This window comes from Lissotriton vulgaris, chromosome 5 (assembly GCF_964263255.1).
Source record: "Lissotriton vulgaris chromosome 5, aLisVul1.2, whole genome shotgun sequence".
Classification (NCBI taxonomy): domain Eukaryota; kingdom Metazoa; phylum Chordata; class Amphibia; order Caudata; family Salamandridae; genus Lissotriton; species Lissotriton vulgaris.
Window position 1 is genome coordinate 2,007,482,521 of NC_141693.1, and position 15,036 is coordinate 2,007,497,556.

The window sequence follows — 15,036 nt, forward strand, 5'->3', positions numbered from 1 at the left end:
TATATCCCAGGGTAACATCAGATCACTCCCCTTTAATAATCAAGATTACCCATATTGGTGAAATGCAACAAAGTAGGAGCTTTTCGTTCGACAGGAAATTGTGTTTGGATGCACAATACAGAGAATACATGGGTAAATGGATAGCAGAGTTTTTACAGAATAATATGAGATCCGCTAATATTGAAATAATATGGGATACATGGAAAGCTTGTTTTAGAGGGGAAGCAGTGAGTTATGGACTTTAACATCAAAATCAGCAACAGGGGAAAATGCGGGATTTGTATGACCAGCTGTGTAAAGCAGAAGAACACCTGATGAAAGAAATAGAGAAGAGGGATAATATGACTAAAATCAAGGAATATGAGGGGATAATCGCTAAATGTCGTGCTAATATCACAGGAGTTTGGTGTGAGGAAATAGCTAGGAAATACATAACATATAGAAGGTATACCCATGAGTACGGAGAGGCTATAGGAAGATCACTAGCCTTAAAATTAAAAATGAAGGATTCTGCTCGTCAAATTGTGAAAATGCAAGATAAAAATGGGGTTATGTCTGAAGATCCAGAGAAAATATTGGAAATATTATATCAATTTTATACTGAATTATATACTTGTCAATCTAATCCCTCTCCTGAAGCTTTTTTGCATGAGGTTATATTTAGTAAATTAACAGATCTTGAGAAAGAGGTATTAGATCAGCCCTTTTCAATGGAAGAACTGGAAAGAGCAGTTAAAACATCCCGAATGGAAAAGCAGCCGGCCCTGACTTTATCCCAGGAGAGGTGTATAAATGTTTTTTTGAACCTTTAAAAAACTTCATGTTGGAGACTTTTAGAATGGCACAATTGGGGAGAGCCCCACAGCAGTCATGGGATGATGCCTCAATTGTAATATTTGCTAAAAAAGGAAAACCACCGGAACAACCTGCCTCATATCGACCCATATCTTTACTAAACTGTGACAGCAAGATTTATTCAAAGATGCTCGCAAATTGTATGTCTAAGGTTATAACACCACTAGTATCATTGAGCCAGCATGGGTTTATCCCAAATAGAGGGACTATAGCACATATTAATAAAGTGATCACCTTGATAGACATAGCTGAAATTGAGAGAAGAGACTTGGCATTGATCTTACTCGACGCTGAGAAAGCGTTTGATCGCGTAGAGTGGGCATATCTGTGGTCAGTAATGAATAGAATGGGATTTGGCAAACATTTTCTGAGAGCCATTAAAACATTGTATTGCGCACCTAATGTGAGAGTTGTAGCCATGGGCAGAAAATCGGAAAGGATAATTATTACAACAGGTACACGTCAGGGGTGTCCCTGCTCTCCACTTCTTTTTGCGTTATTTATTAACCCATTTTTATTAAAATTATTATTGTCACCACATATTAAACCATTCATTGTCTCATCTATACCCCATTCAGTTTTCGCACATGCGGATGATATCGCTATCATTACCACGGACCCAGGACAGGCAATGACAGAGATTGAATGTTTGGCTATAGACTTTGGAAGTAGCTCTGGCTATAAATTAAATGCTGCGAAAACGCAGGTGCTTTGTTCAGATTCTGTTCAATTTGACGATTACAGGGTTACTCACAAAGTGACATATTTAGGTATTATAATTAAATCCCATACACAAGAGATAGTGGATGCTAATTGGGGTAAAATAATGCAACAAATTAAGCAATCCTTAGATAGATGGGGGAGACTTCAGTTGTCTATAATAGGGAGAGGCAATATCATCAAGATGAATGTATTAGCCAAGATCTTATATTTATATCGCAGTATTCCCTTAGAGATATCCTTAGACCACATTGCAAACTTTATGTACAAAATTTTTTTGGACACCCGGAAAAACTAGACGGGCAATGAAATGGTTGACCCTGCCTATAGAGAGAGGAGGGCGCGGGATCCCGGACTTTGTGTTTTATTATTATGTTTGTTTTTTACAAAGAATGGGAATATTGTTAACGGGAGAACAAATTGAGGATCCGGCAGAATACCCGTCGATATTCTATCTATTATTAGGGGAACATGCAAAGGGATGTTTGTTAAAAGAGTTGGAGGGGAATTACTACAAACACACCCGTTTTAAGGTGATCGAGTCTGCATATAAAGTTTGGAGAAGGGTTGCGAGGATAATGAAGCTAGAGAGAATTTTGTATTATACTCCCCTTTCTGCAGAAAAAAATACTTCCATCAATATTCTGGGACAATGTAGCGAAGGAATGGAGCAAGAAAGGGGTGGGCAGAATCAAAGACCTATATGATACAGACGGAATATTTAAATCTTTTTCTAATATGGGTAGCAAATTCCATCTTCCTCAGTCTTCCTTTTTTAAATATCTTCAAATCAGAGATTTTTGCTTAAAGAAATTAAATAGACCCAGCACTAATAAATTAATAGAGGCAATTCAATCAAAAAAAAGGATAGGTATGATATATCGATTGCTGATGGATTATAAACCTGATGATTTGAACAAATATAATGTACTAGCAGCCCATCCCGACGTTGTCCGGGTATGAATTGCTGCCGGCCAGTAGTATATTGTTTTGTAGGATTTCGTTTTGATAGCATTTCTTATCTGTGACAGGCCTGTGAAACGCTCCGATACACAGTGCACTGCTGATGGTTCAGTAGTGTGTGAACTGGAGTTTCCATACTTTATTTTTCCTTGCAATATTATATAGCGCGAACTCGACAACATGGCATGAGCACAATTTACATTACAGAAGAACATATTCATTTGTGGTAGGCACGGGGAGACAAAGCGATTTGCCTGGAATCACAGGATGTTGCGCTTATGCCGAGATTCGAACGTAGCTCCCCAGCTCTAAAGTTCGCAATTGTAGAACTTGTGGCGGGAGGTGTGTCTAAAAGTGTATGTCGGTGCTGGCCATCAATGAGAGAGACCTGTGCATTTTTCAAATCGGTGGTGAAAAAGTATGAGTATGTTGCTGGAGATGTGGCCCGCCGTGCCACCAATGTACATACCGGGGGAGGGTAAACACCCGTTATTCGGCAACTTTCTTTCCGCATACCATCACTCCGCATACTTTCATTACGAAAGTACCATGACTCCGCAATGGCAGCATGGCATTACATTTTATATGCTTTTACCATGCATACATTTACAACGAAATTCATTGTAAATGCATGAATGGTAAAAGCATGTTTTTTTTCTATGTTTGGATACGGTAAGTATGGGTATAGGGGTATATGTTTTGGGGTACTGAGGTATATGTTTTGGGGTGTTTGGGTATTTTAAGGGTTCAGATATACTTTTGGGTTATGGGGTACAGGGGTAGTTTTAGGGTTTAGGGATAGGTATGGGTTTTGGGGTACAGGGGTATTTTTAGGGTTCAGGGCTAGGTTTGGGTTTTGGGGTATAGGGGTATTTTTAGGGTTCAGGGGTCAGTTTGGGGTACAGGGGTATTTTTAGGGTTCAGGGGTCTGTTTGGGTTTTGGAGTACAGGGGTATTTTAAGGGTTCAGGGCTAGGTTTTGGGGCACAGGGGTATTTTTAGGGTTCAGGGCTAGGTTTGGGTTTTGGGGTACAGGGGTATTTTAGGGTTCAGGAGTAGGTTTGGGTTTTGGGGTACAGGGTTATTTTTATGGTTCAGGGCTAGGTTTGGGTTTTGGGGTACAGGGGTATTTTTAGGGTTCAGGGGTAGGTTTGGGTTTTGGGGTACAGGGGTATTTTAAGGGTGCAGTGCTAGGTTGGGTTTTGGGGTACAGGGGTATTTTAGGGCTATGGGGTAGGTTTGGGTTTTGGGGTACAGGGGTATTTTAACGGTTCAGGGCTAGGTTTGGGTTTTGGGGTACAGGGGTATTTATAGGGTTCAGGGCTAGGATTGGGTTTTGGGGTACAGGGGTATTTTTAGGGTTTAGGGATAGGTTTGGGTTTTGGGGTACAGGGTATATTTATAGGGTTAAGATGGGTTAGTGTTTAAGGGTGTTGGGGTATTTTAAGGAGTAAGGGTGGGTTATGATTATGGGGTGCAGGGGTATTTAAAGGGATCAGGGTGGACACCCAGAGCTGGATTGTACAGAACCAGGTAAAAAAAAACAATGAAATATTGGGCACAACGCTCGCTTTTTTTCCCGTAATCCCGCGCCCCGCACACGCCCACGCCCCAGCACACGCCCACAGCACACGATATGAGACATGGCATGAAGGGCGGAACGTACCCCACGCCCCCAGCGGTTTCACACCCACATCACAACGCAGACACGCCCACAAGGGACTACTTTGCTGGCACGGTTCTTTTACCTTTTAAATGTATATGGTGGGCATCTGCATAGCCTATGTCCTTCTGCTGCAACTGCCCGTTCCAACGCTGTATTGGGTGTTGTGATTGGTGCTGTGGTTCCTGAGATTACTCGCCTCAAAGGTTTGGGCTCTCTCTTTATTATTTTAGTATAGATAAATGTCATACAGTGGAACCTGTTAGTTGAGTAATAAGAGTTGGCTGTAGAAATTGTAACCTTGTCCTTGTGACTCTGTCTTTTGTAGAAGAGTCCAGAGTTTGTGTGCTTGATAAATGTACGAGAGAACAGCTCTTCTGTATGGTGAATTATTAAGTGCATTTTAACTTGTGTATAAGAAGAAACGGATATAGAGGCCACTGGGCACCATTTGTGATACCTTGGAGGTTAGCAGAGGGAATTCGACCTTTGTCGTGGTAGATGAGGCTTTTGTAGGAAAGAGCAGAGTGAGTGCACTCCATGCTCTTTGATAGTCAGCTTGAAATAGAAATGGCACCTTAAATTCTTTGGCACCACAATGTCTTGGCAGGTTGCATTTGTTTCTGTTTAAACTATGAAGCAGAGGGTAGAGGTCTTTGCTGCTCCACTTGTAGTGTTACTCCGCGCTCAGATGTTTTTCCTTCGGAGAATGTTTGTTTCTGCCATTTTCTTTCTTGTGAAAGCTGGTCCTCGTTCCAAGATTGGCGCAGAGACAAAGCGACCGGACAACTTAATATCCTGTGCACATTGTTATGTGTAACGTTCTTTGTTTTTTATTTTTAGCACTTTTACTTGATACTTACTTGTTTCTTTTAGTCTCTTCTAGAGCCACTAATTCCATCAATTCACATTCTAGTTTGGAAGATATTCTTCTTAGCTCCACAGTTGATGCTCTCACCGATAGAGCCAATAGCCACCACTATGCACGCAGTGCACTTTACACATTGTCTGCATATTTGCAAATGCCTTAGCACTGCAGCCCGTCCCGACGTTGTCCGGGGCAGAAGGGGGCTTGGGGCAGCACCGCGCAGCAGAGCGGCCAGCAGCGGGAGCAGCGGAGCCGGGGAAGGAGCGTCCCGAGAGCCGTGAAGGGGCGAGGAGGGAGCGCGGCTGAGAGCCTGGGGGAGCGAGCGGGGCCGAGGACAGGCAGTAGACAATGCAGCTTTTGGTTAGCAGGCTTACTGACGTTGCTGGTGCTGCTCTGGGCTTCCGAGGCCGGGGCACGTACATGCGGAGAGCGGGTGAGTGCAGCATGGCGGGGCTCTTACTGACGTTGCTGGGGCTGGTGCTGCTCTGGGCTTCCGAGGCCGGGGCCCCTGCGTGCGTGCTCCTGTCCGTTTGTTGTGCATGTCGCCCTCCGCAGGGTGTCGTTTCTGCGCTCCTGGCCGCTACTGCCCGCGCTCCTGCCCGCTCCTGGCCGACCGGTTTACTTTACCAAAATGGCCAATCCGTGATGTCAGCACGCCTAAAATTCTACGTCGTTAGCGCATACGCCCACCTCAGAGATGGCGCTACTTCCAAGGGACTACTTTGGCAAAGAACGTACTTTGTCCTTCTAAGGTATATTTTTTTCTGGTATATAGCCTATGTCCATCTGCTTACCCTAACGTTTCAAATGATGTATTGGGTGTTTTGATTGGCGCTGTGGTTCCCGAGTTTACCCGCCTCAAAGGTTCCCAGTTCTCTCTTTATAATAGTAGTATAGATATTCGTAGAATCAATTGGAGGAACCCGATCTAAATATTGTAGATTCTATTTTGATGGCTAAAGATATATGTTTGTCGGCCAATTTGAAAGCTCAGGTATATAAAACAATATTCAGATTATACTATACTCCCAAACGTATGGCAACATGGGGGCCTATGTACGATGGAAAATGCTTTCGGTGCGGAGGGGAAGATGCAGATATTGTCCATGTTTTTTACAACTGTCCGAAATGATTGTCTTTCATAACCAGTATAGAAAGGTTCATATCCTTAGTCATTAAATATCCGTTTAAAATATCCCCTGCACTTATGTTAGTAGGGGGAGGGCAAAGTGTTAATGAAAATGAGAATATATGTAAATGTAATAACTTTTTATTTTTGGCTATGACTATAGCTCGGCTATGTATTGCTACAGAATGGCTGCAACTTGAAGCACCGATGTTTGAATTTTGGAGAAGGAAATTGTTTAATATATATGAATTAGAATGGAATTTGTATGCTCTAAAGGGTGTCAGGAAAAGACGATTAGGTATACTGACTTGGGGAGTACTTAAAGTTTATTTAGAGGAATAACTCTTTGTATATATTTTGTATTGGGAATCGGTAACCTGCCCTACCCGCCCATCCATCATCATCAAAAATTATTGTAAAAGAAGATGTTGAATGTCTATTTTTTTATGTTGTGAATGTATTCTTTTTTTTTGTCAAATGACCCAACGATGGTGATAAAAATTTTTTTTTTAAAAGAGACAGCATCTGCGGCTTGGTTTACATTGCTAAGGGATCGAAATGCCTTTGACACCTTGTACACCATATAAGCTTGTTTAAAATGTCCTCTTTTTTGTGTAATGGTGTCTACTGTATACTCTGTTTGTTCTATGAGAAATGTGCTGAAAACAAACATTTTTCCTTGCCTGAACCCCTCACTTTATGTTGTACGTCTTTCTTGCTAAAATGGGATGCAGGCTTGTGTCCCACTTAAAACTGCTTCTAGTTTATTTTTTGTAAACATTGAATTGATTGCACATTAAATATCTGTTCGGCTGGACAGATTACTACATTATAGTACTGATTTGGTCTATATTTATTTTCTTTCAACAATTTTTTGTCTGGGGACCACTGTTTTTAGAAAAAAGTTTAATTACCCAAAGGTCCCTGACCAAGTATGAATTGGGTCTCCTTGTCCTTTTATAATATTTCCACAAGAGGGTGTCAAAAGAGGGGTGGAAATGTGTCAGTGAGTACCAAGGAAAGCTCCAAGAAGGAAGACTGAATGCCATGAAGAAAGAAGAGGACTCTTCACACTTCCCACCGAAAGGCATGTCGAAAGATCTTCCTTAGCAAGACACTAAATAAAAGTAGTAAAAATACTGATCGAAGTGGACTCTAAATTTGATTACATGTATTCTCAAAGGGTCCTGTAATAACAAAGTGAAATATAAACATTTGAAACACTCTATAAGTGAACGTTTCACAAGTGCTCTTTGAATGCAAAGGGGATGGGGGTGTGAGTCGGTCATGGGACAAATACATTGAAACCCCTCTTAACCAATGTGAATTATGACAATAAAAAATCTATGTAGACTCACAATTGGATGCGGATCATTGCAGATAGAATCCTGGTACAGCTATGAATCCAACTTATAAACAGACATCAGAAAGTAGATGCATCATTTTTTATTGTTTGCCCTGAATAAGATGGTGCTGGACACCTGAGTTGCAACTTATAGTCCGAATACTGCACTTGCATTTTGATCTATTACTGGTTGGAGATTTGCCGCATTGTATATTTACTTCTGTCTTTCTTCGTCTGCTCCCCTCCAGGTGACTCCTTACTGAAACATAGCGGCATGAGATTCACCACCAAAGACCTAGACAACGACCACTCGGAGAACAACTGCGCATCCTTCTACCATGGGGCTTGGTGGTACCGCAACTGTCACACCTCTAACCTGAACGGACAGTATCTCAAGGGGCACCACACCTCCTACGCCGATGGCATTGAGTGGTCCTCCTGGACCGGCTGGCAGTACTCACTCAAGTTTACTGAGATGAAGATAAGGCCTGTCAAGGAAGAGAAGTGACAGCCTCTCTTCAGAGTGTATCATCGCTTCTCAGTGTCTTGCCAACAGTGTTGCTCATTGTACGACTCTACTCCTGACTGTGGAGGGGTTTAAAAGACAAGGAGCGTAGGGGGTCCATTTCTTCCAGTGCCTGTAGACAGCAAGATTCACCTTGGTTGGAAGAGGGGAATGCAGAGGTCTCATAAAAATCCAGAGAGTAGATTGTACTCTTGCATTTCCAGAATGGAACCTGTACGAACAGCACCGGCGCTAGAATGATATGGGTCCAAGTCCATCTCGAGCACAACTAGGAAGAAACCACCTTGACAATCATTAGAAAATATAGGCAAATGGTCCCATTTTACAAGACTTACCCATGAGTCAGTAGAAGAGAAAACCTTCCAAAGAGCCTAGCAAATGACTTCCATTTGCCATGAAAAGATTATCCAAGCAGTTCTCTTTAGTGATGTGCCCATCAGGAGGCAGACAATTTTGATATCAGAGATGAAAGAAAACCCACAAATGCCAATATTTATTATCCCTTGTAAATCCAAGATAAGACATTCTGAGTGGCCTAAATGCATCTATAAATATTTCGGACAAACTCCTTATTTGCCAATATCCTCCTGGAAGAAGCTCATCGTAAATTCTCCAGAAAGAAGCCCAATCTTAGGATATCCAAGATGTCAGTCCTCTTCTTTCACTGGGCTATCCCAGAATCAGGGACACCAACTCTCTTCTGTAAATGTCTCACGATAAACACATTTGAGATATATTTTCTCTTGATTTTCTCATCCTGAAGACACCTAAGTTATCAAATCCATCTGGTGATGGGCGCTTTATGAAGTTATCAAGATACCAGCTCTTGTATCAGTCTGCACACCATAAGAACTTCAAAGGCAGTCACTTTTGCAATTTCCTTATCTCAACACCATCTTTGATGGTGACTCCCTCCAGCGATCAACTCATGTAGACGTCAGAGATACCCACTCTCTTCTGTGATTGAATCAACCTAAAGTCTTTCATGTCACCATCATTCAGTAATGGACCTATCCTGATACTCTCAGAAATGTCAGCTTTCTTCTGTTATTGTTTTTTCTTGAATCCACCTGGGATGATAATCAAATGTGACAGCCCCTGTGATATTGATCCATCTAAGCTGCAGACTCCCTTGTGCAATAGCTTCTTGTTAATACTTTCAAAGACTTCCTCAGGGTGGAACCATCCTGAAACACCCAGAGAAGCCCATCTTTAGCCCCAGGTTTAAAGAAAGCGTCCATAAACCCTCCAGAGTCTAGGCATCTGAGGTGTGGCGGCATCAGTGATGGACCAGGCTTTAACTCAGGCAGCTTTAACTTTGCTTCTCTCTATGATACATGGAAGCATCAAGAGTGAAAGAGCCACAAAGACTTCTCCTCTCCCTGTGAACTGATCTACGAGGCTGGTGCTAAGGTCATTTTGGACACCATTCACTGGACCGCCTTGGTCAGCAAAGAGACTAGTCACTTCTCAGCGGCCTGGGCTCATCTCCTGGCAGATCAGGCTGAAGGGTAGAACGGAGAGAAGTCCCAGCCGGCTGATGATTCTGCTAGGTTGTTACAACAGGAGCAAAGCATGCTATGTGTCGGAATCTCCTCTGATGGATGGGTGCTGTTGGAGGAGTTGGTGATATGTCAGACAACAGAAGTGACGTGAGACTATAGAAGTGAGATGCAAGACAATGGACGTGACATGCAATCAAGCTTGCACACTGGGCTCTTGTCATGCAGGGGCATAGTCCCATGGTGCAGGCATCGCTAGCGTTTGCACAAGGTGAGGTAAAGACCGAGCACCGGACGACACCTAATGATAGTTGCAAATTACTACAAAAGGCCAGAAAATTGTCTTCATTTTGGCTGGTCGGGCTGGACTATTCCTATTGGAGCAGGGTAACGACTGATTTACATATGGGTGGGTTCAAACTGAGGTGTCATGGTGGGCATAAAATGATGGACTGGAACGCGGCCCAAGCGATTGCCAGTGGCTGAGATTGATTCAAGCATTCTATACATCCCCTTGTTGTTTCATTTTGATGTAGGCAGCTCACTGTGGCTGACGAAATGCCATATCCCTTTTGTTGTATTTGAACTTGTGTACAAACAACAGATCCCCATAATAATAAACGTATGCCATAGCTCCCAGAAGTAAGGAAATATCACCGTCTCCTACCACAGCCCCCACCCGTCCAATGACTACTTCAGGGAAGCACCCCAGAATCAAGTCACAAGCTGACAGTGGGTTTGTAAAGCACATTCTTTTTAGAGAAAACCCAAATTTTTAGCTTCAGACATTACAAGCAAATGCTCAGAATAATTACATAAACACAAAGCACAACATCACTCAAGCTGTGGCTTTGTCATTCATGGACACTCAACTATGATCAACAATTGCAGATATATTTTGTTGTGTTTGTGCTCAGTGGTGTGATACAAATGAGATGCTTTCAGAGTAAGGACCGTCTGGGAATGACATAAGAAACAACCTCAGCGACCGGTCAAGTCCATAAATAGAAAACAAAGTCCATTAAACTGCAGGTTAAAGACGCCACATTGACTCTTATAGCCTTTTGTTTCTGTTTCTTACCTCAGAATCAAGGTAGCACCTTCAGGCATGCTCCTATCCTCTTAGAAATGCAGACACATTACTCCCTAGCCAATGCCTCAGAAAAGATTGCAGTAGCCCTCCACTAAAGCACAGCTGTGTCTCTCTAATCACGACCGCACTAGGCCATGCCTTACGAACAAGGCCCCTTCGTCATCAGCTCCTTACTCCATTCCACCAGGCCATTCCTTCTCTTTACAAATCCTACACCTCCAGCCTCACCACTCCCCGTAATTAGTTTAACAGGTCCTACATCCACTCCATCAGGTTCTTCCTTCCCTCCACTAAGCTCTGCTTTGCCTCCTCTCCACCTGACCCTGCCTACTCGCCACCATGTCCTATCTCCTCTCCACCTGACCCTGCTTACTCTCCACCATGTCCTGCCTCTTCTCCACTATGTTCTGCCTTCTCTTCACCTGGTTGTACCTCCTCTCGACCAGACCCTCCCACCTCTCTGCCATGTCTTACCTTTTCTCTACCAGGTATTACATCTTCTTCACCACTCCCTCTACCTATTCTCTGCAATGTCCTGCCTCCTCTCCACTAGACCATGTCTCCCCTCCCCCATGTCCTGTCTTCTCTCGACCAGGTCCTACGTTTTCTCTAACATGTCCTGCCAATTCTCCATCAGGTCCTACCTTCTCTCCACCAGGTCCCACCTCCTCTTCACAAGGTACTGCTTTCTTTCCATCAAGCCCCGCCTGCTCTCCACCAGGCCCTGCCTTCCTCTCTATCAGGTTCTTCCTCTTCTCTCTTAGCTCCTGCCTTATCTTTACCAGTACTTCCTGCTCTTCACCAGCCCTTGCCTCCTCTCCACCAGGCTCTGCCTTCTCTTCATCGGTCCTACCGCATACCTACCGGCCCTACCTCCTCTCCATCAGTCACGGCGTTCTGTCCACAAGGTCCTGCCTCTTCTTTCAAGGTCCTGCATGCTCTCCACCAGGTCCTCCCTCCCCTTCAAGGCCCTGCCTCTCCTCCATTAGCCACTGCATTCTGTCCTCCTTCTGCCGTCTCTTAACTCTGCCATGCTGACTTCTGTTTACCAGACCCTCATTCTCCACTTCTTCAACAGTGGCCCTTCCTCTCCACAACCACTCTCCCTACCACACTTAGTTCCACCACCGCTTGCTCCTGTTGCCCGATGGGGGGGTGGGCCTTGCTGTAGGTTCTCTTGTTCTCATTCGTAAGTCAGCATAATGCAAGATGCTGGGCAGCAGGTCTCTCAGTGACCGCAATACTACTGCACACGGCATATGCCCGTTGAGGAAAGGGGGAGACTTCGAGCACCATCTGAGAGAAAGAGACAGTGCAGTTAGACACAGCTGAAAGCAACTTAAGTAGAAACAGGCATGTGAGGGAAGAAGCCATTGGTATGGCAGATGTATTAACATGCAAATTAAAACTTTCTATATATACATCCATAAATTACTTTGAAAATGTGCCAGACAGGTGGGGGAGGAAAGGGACCATGACCCTGCTGACATTCCTTTGACTGGTGAGCCGCATTACATTGAGGCCAGGGTCAAAGGGTTGCACACTCCTAGCCTGCCATAAAAAAATAAAAATGAAGGTCATTATATGAGTGTTAAAATCCCTTATAAGTAAAAAAAAAAAAAAAGGCAGGTTTGACAGTATTTTTTACTCCAAAAATGAAAATGTCTTCCATAAAGTTAGACAAGTCAATAAATATCATTGGAGTTGAGCATTAAGTAGCAGAAGAAAAAACACAGAAATTAATCCAATTAGTGAAACATACTACAATGCCCGGGAACTTGAGGATAGATTCAGGAAGGCAAAACTTCTCTTGCTAAGTCTGCTTAAAGGCACTGAAGACGCAGATGAAGAGAACACTTCAAAGGACTAAGGCAGCTGTCTTTTTTTTACTACATCTTATGTTGGCCAGTGTACTAGTAATGTATTTCCTAAAGACCCTCCAAGGCTGCCCACTACACCAAACCTACAGCTAAACCTCTAAACCACAGCTGCGAAGATCACAATATGAAAAAGGATTGTGCTGCAGAAGCTTGCAAATGAACAAAAGGTCTACTGATACCCAAACCATTTTTGTTTATCTGGAAAGTCAGGAAATACTTTCAGGAAGTGAAGCAAAAACCAAGACTAGGAGGCTTGCATGAAGTGTTGTGTTTACCTGCTGGACTGAAAGGGCTTACTGCTTCCACCCAAATGATATGTCTGATTGGACTGAGGGACTGGTCCGTTCTCGCTTTAAATAAAGCTGTTGCCCAAATTGTTGACAAACAGGCTGCAGACTTTGCTTTCTGATGACTATGATTCTGACTAACATGCCTCGGTGCTGTGGTGGCTATGAGAATGCAAATACACATTGGTGGGTGGAGGGCACAAGGTGACTGATAAGCATGTTGAGGAAACCCCAAAAGTCATTGATTATTGGCTGATAAAGAGTGATCGCGTGGACTGGAAATATCAGTTTGAGAGCAAGGCCTGCTAACCTGTGTCCAGGATATATCAGTTACATTTTTCCTACTGGTGTTAGGAAAATGGTAAAGAGTGTTGAGAAACAAACTTTTATTTTAGAGGTGTACAAAACAAGGGTGGTGTCACTAGGGTCTTCTGAAGCATGAACTATTTCCTGTGAGTAAGACTGCAAGCCCTTAAAACTAGGAAAGCTAGAAATCAGAATATACTGAAGGTATCCCTGAAAAAAGATTTACTTTCATGCTTCAGATATCCAGAACTTGATAACATACACCATGAAGCATGTTACTTAGGAACATCAGTGTTCACAGGGCAGTATAACAGTTACATGTATTTAGATTGTGCAAACACAAAACTTCAAATGAAGATTGGAGCATCTGCGTGTACTCGCAGCCACCAGGCACCCACAAGTCACAAGCTCAGACCTCTAAACCCCCAGGACAGGGATGGAGACAGACACAACCTGTTGGTTGTCCTTGAAAGTGAGCAGTCGAGATCTTGAAAGAGCCATCTCTCAGCTAGAGCCCTTCCACCCAGTGCATTTAATCCTGAGAGCCCATCGCCTTCTCCTGCTGCATCCTAAAGCTTCAAGAGCCAGCATCCTGCCAGAGCTCAGAACATATGAAGGTAGCGGGGACTTGGGAGATGTGTACCACCAGATGCCATGCCCAGGAGTGCCTCCCTCTGCGCCCCTTAATAGGAACCATCACATGACCCCTGACGAAGGATCCTGTCTATATCCCCTGGTTCCTGCACCAAAAGAGGACATATGGGATCTCTAGATCCAAGCCTTTAGTCATGAAAGAGCTCCATTTTCAATGTAAGAACCCTAGATAGAGGCACAATGGGGCATATTTACAAGCCCCTATCCCGACAGGAACGTCACTTTTAAGGACGTTCCTGTGGCAGTACGGGCTTTGCCTTAATTACAAGTCAGCATTAAGACACTTAATGTGACTTAACGCCTCCTTGTAAATAAGGCACCCTTTCACTCTTTACATAGCATGAAAGAGGACTGCAATGGGTGTTGTGGCGGGCGTTCCGCCGCTACACCCATTGATTCTGACACTGCCCCTTATTTACAAGGATGGAGTAAATAGGAGGCAGCGCCAAAATTAAGACCAGGGAAAACCTGGTCTTAACATGGTGAAACGAGGAGAAATGCGTTCTTTCTCCTCATTTTTGCTGTTTCCATTTGTGCTGCATTGAGCAGCCCACAAAGGAAACAGCAAACGCCATGAATTATTGTGATGAACCATTACAAAAATACGATTTGCAACTTCCATGTGTGCTGCACAACGCAGCACATATGAAAGTTACAAACAGCCATTTGTGATTGTTTATGTGCAGGAAGGGACACATCCCTGCACATCATAAATCATGACCTCAAAGCAGGCACCCTTGCACCATAGCACAGTGGTGCCTGTGTTGGCGCCTGGCAGCTTACATTAGCGCCAGTGCTAGGAAAAACGCAGGGGTGCGCTGTATCTTTGTAAATACGGCGCATCCCTGCATTTTCTGAAGGGAGGAATGTCGCGTTAGCATTTTGTACTTAACATCACACTCCGCCATTCCCTTGTACATATGCCCCAATGCCCAGAATTGGCTCATCTGCACATGACGGAGCCACCGCCATGAACCATGCTCCCTCCTGGCACATGCACCTCATACACAGAAGAGTTCCATCGCTTCCTCACTCTGTAGACTGGAGTGCCTGCCTCCGAAAATCAAAACACATAGTGTACGCTACTCACTGCCCACAACCATCATGTTCTTGAGGGGGCGACCCAAAAACGTTCATGTTGATCTAAACATGGGTCTGTCCTCACCACATATTCCCCTATCACTAGTCCCTTTGTCAAAAGAAACTCATTGATTTTGGGAGGAGGCCACACTGGACTCTTGGGGTT

General features: G+C 43.8%; 1 protein-coding gene across 2 annotated transcripts in view; it reads left to right on the plus strand.

Annotated features, from left to right (window-relative positions):
- Nucleotides 1–12,908, plus strand: part of FIBCD1 (fibrinogen C domain containing 1) — a 953,795-nt gene extending 940,887 nt beyond the window's left edge. For both annotated transcript variants that reach the window (XM_086924803.1, XM_086924804.1), the window contains one exon: nucleotides 7,791–12,908. In XM_086924803.1, the coding sequence (XP_086780929.1) occupies nucleotides 7,791–8,050 (260 nt within the window). In that variant the 3' untranslated portion in view covers nucleotides 8,051–12,908. The remainder of the gene's footprint in view (nucleotides 1–7,790) is intronic.
- The last annotated feature ends 2,128 nt before the right edge of the window (nucleotides 12,909–15,036 follow it).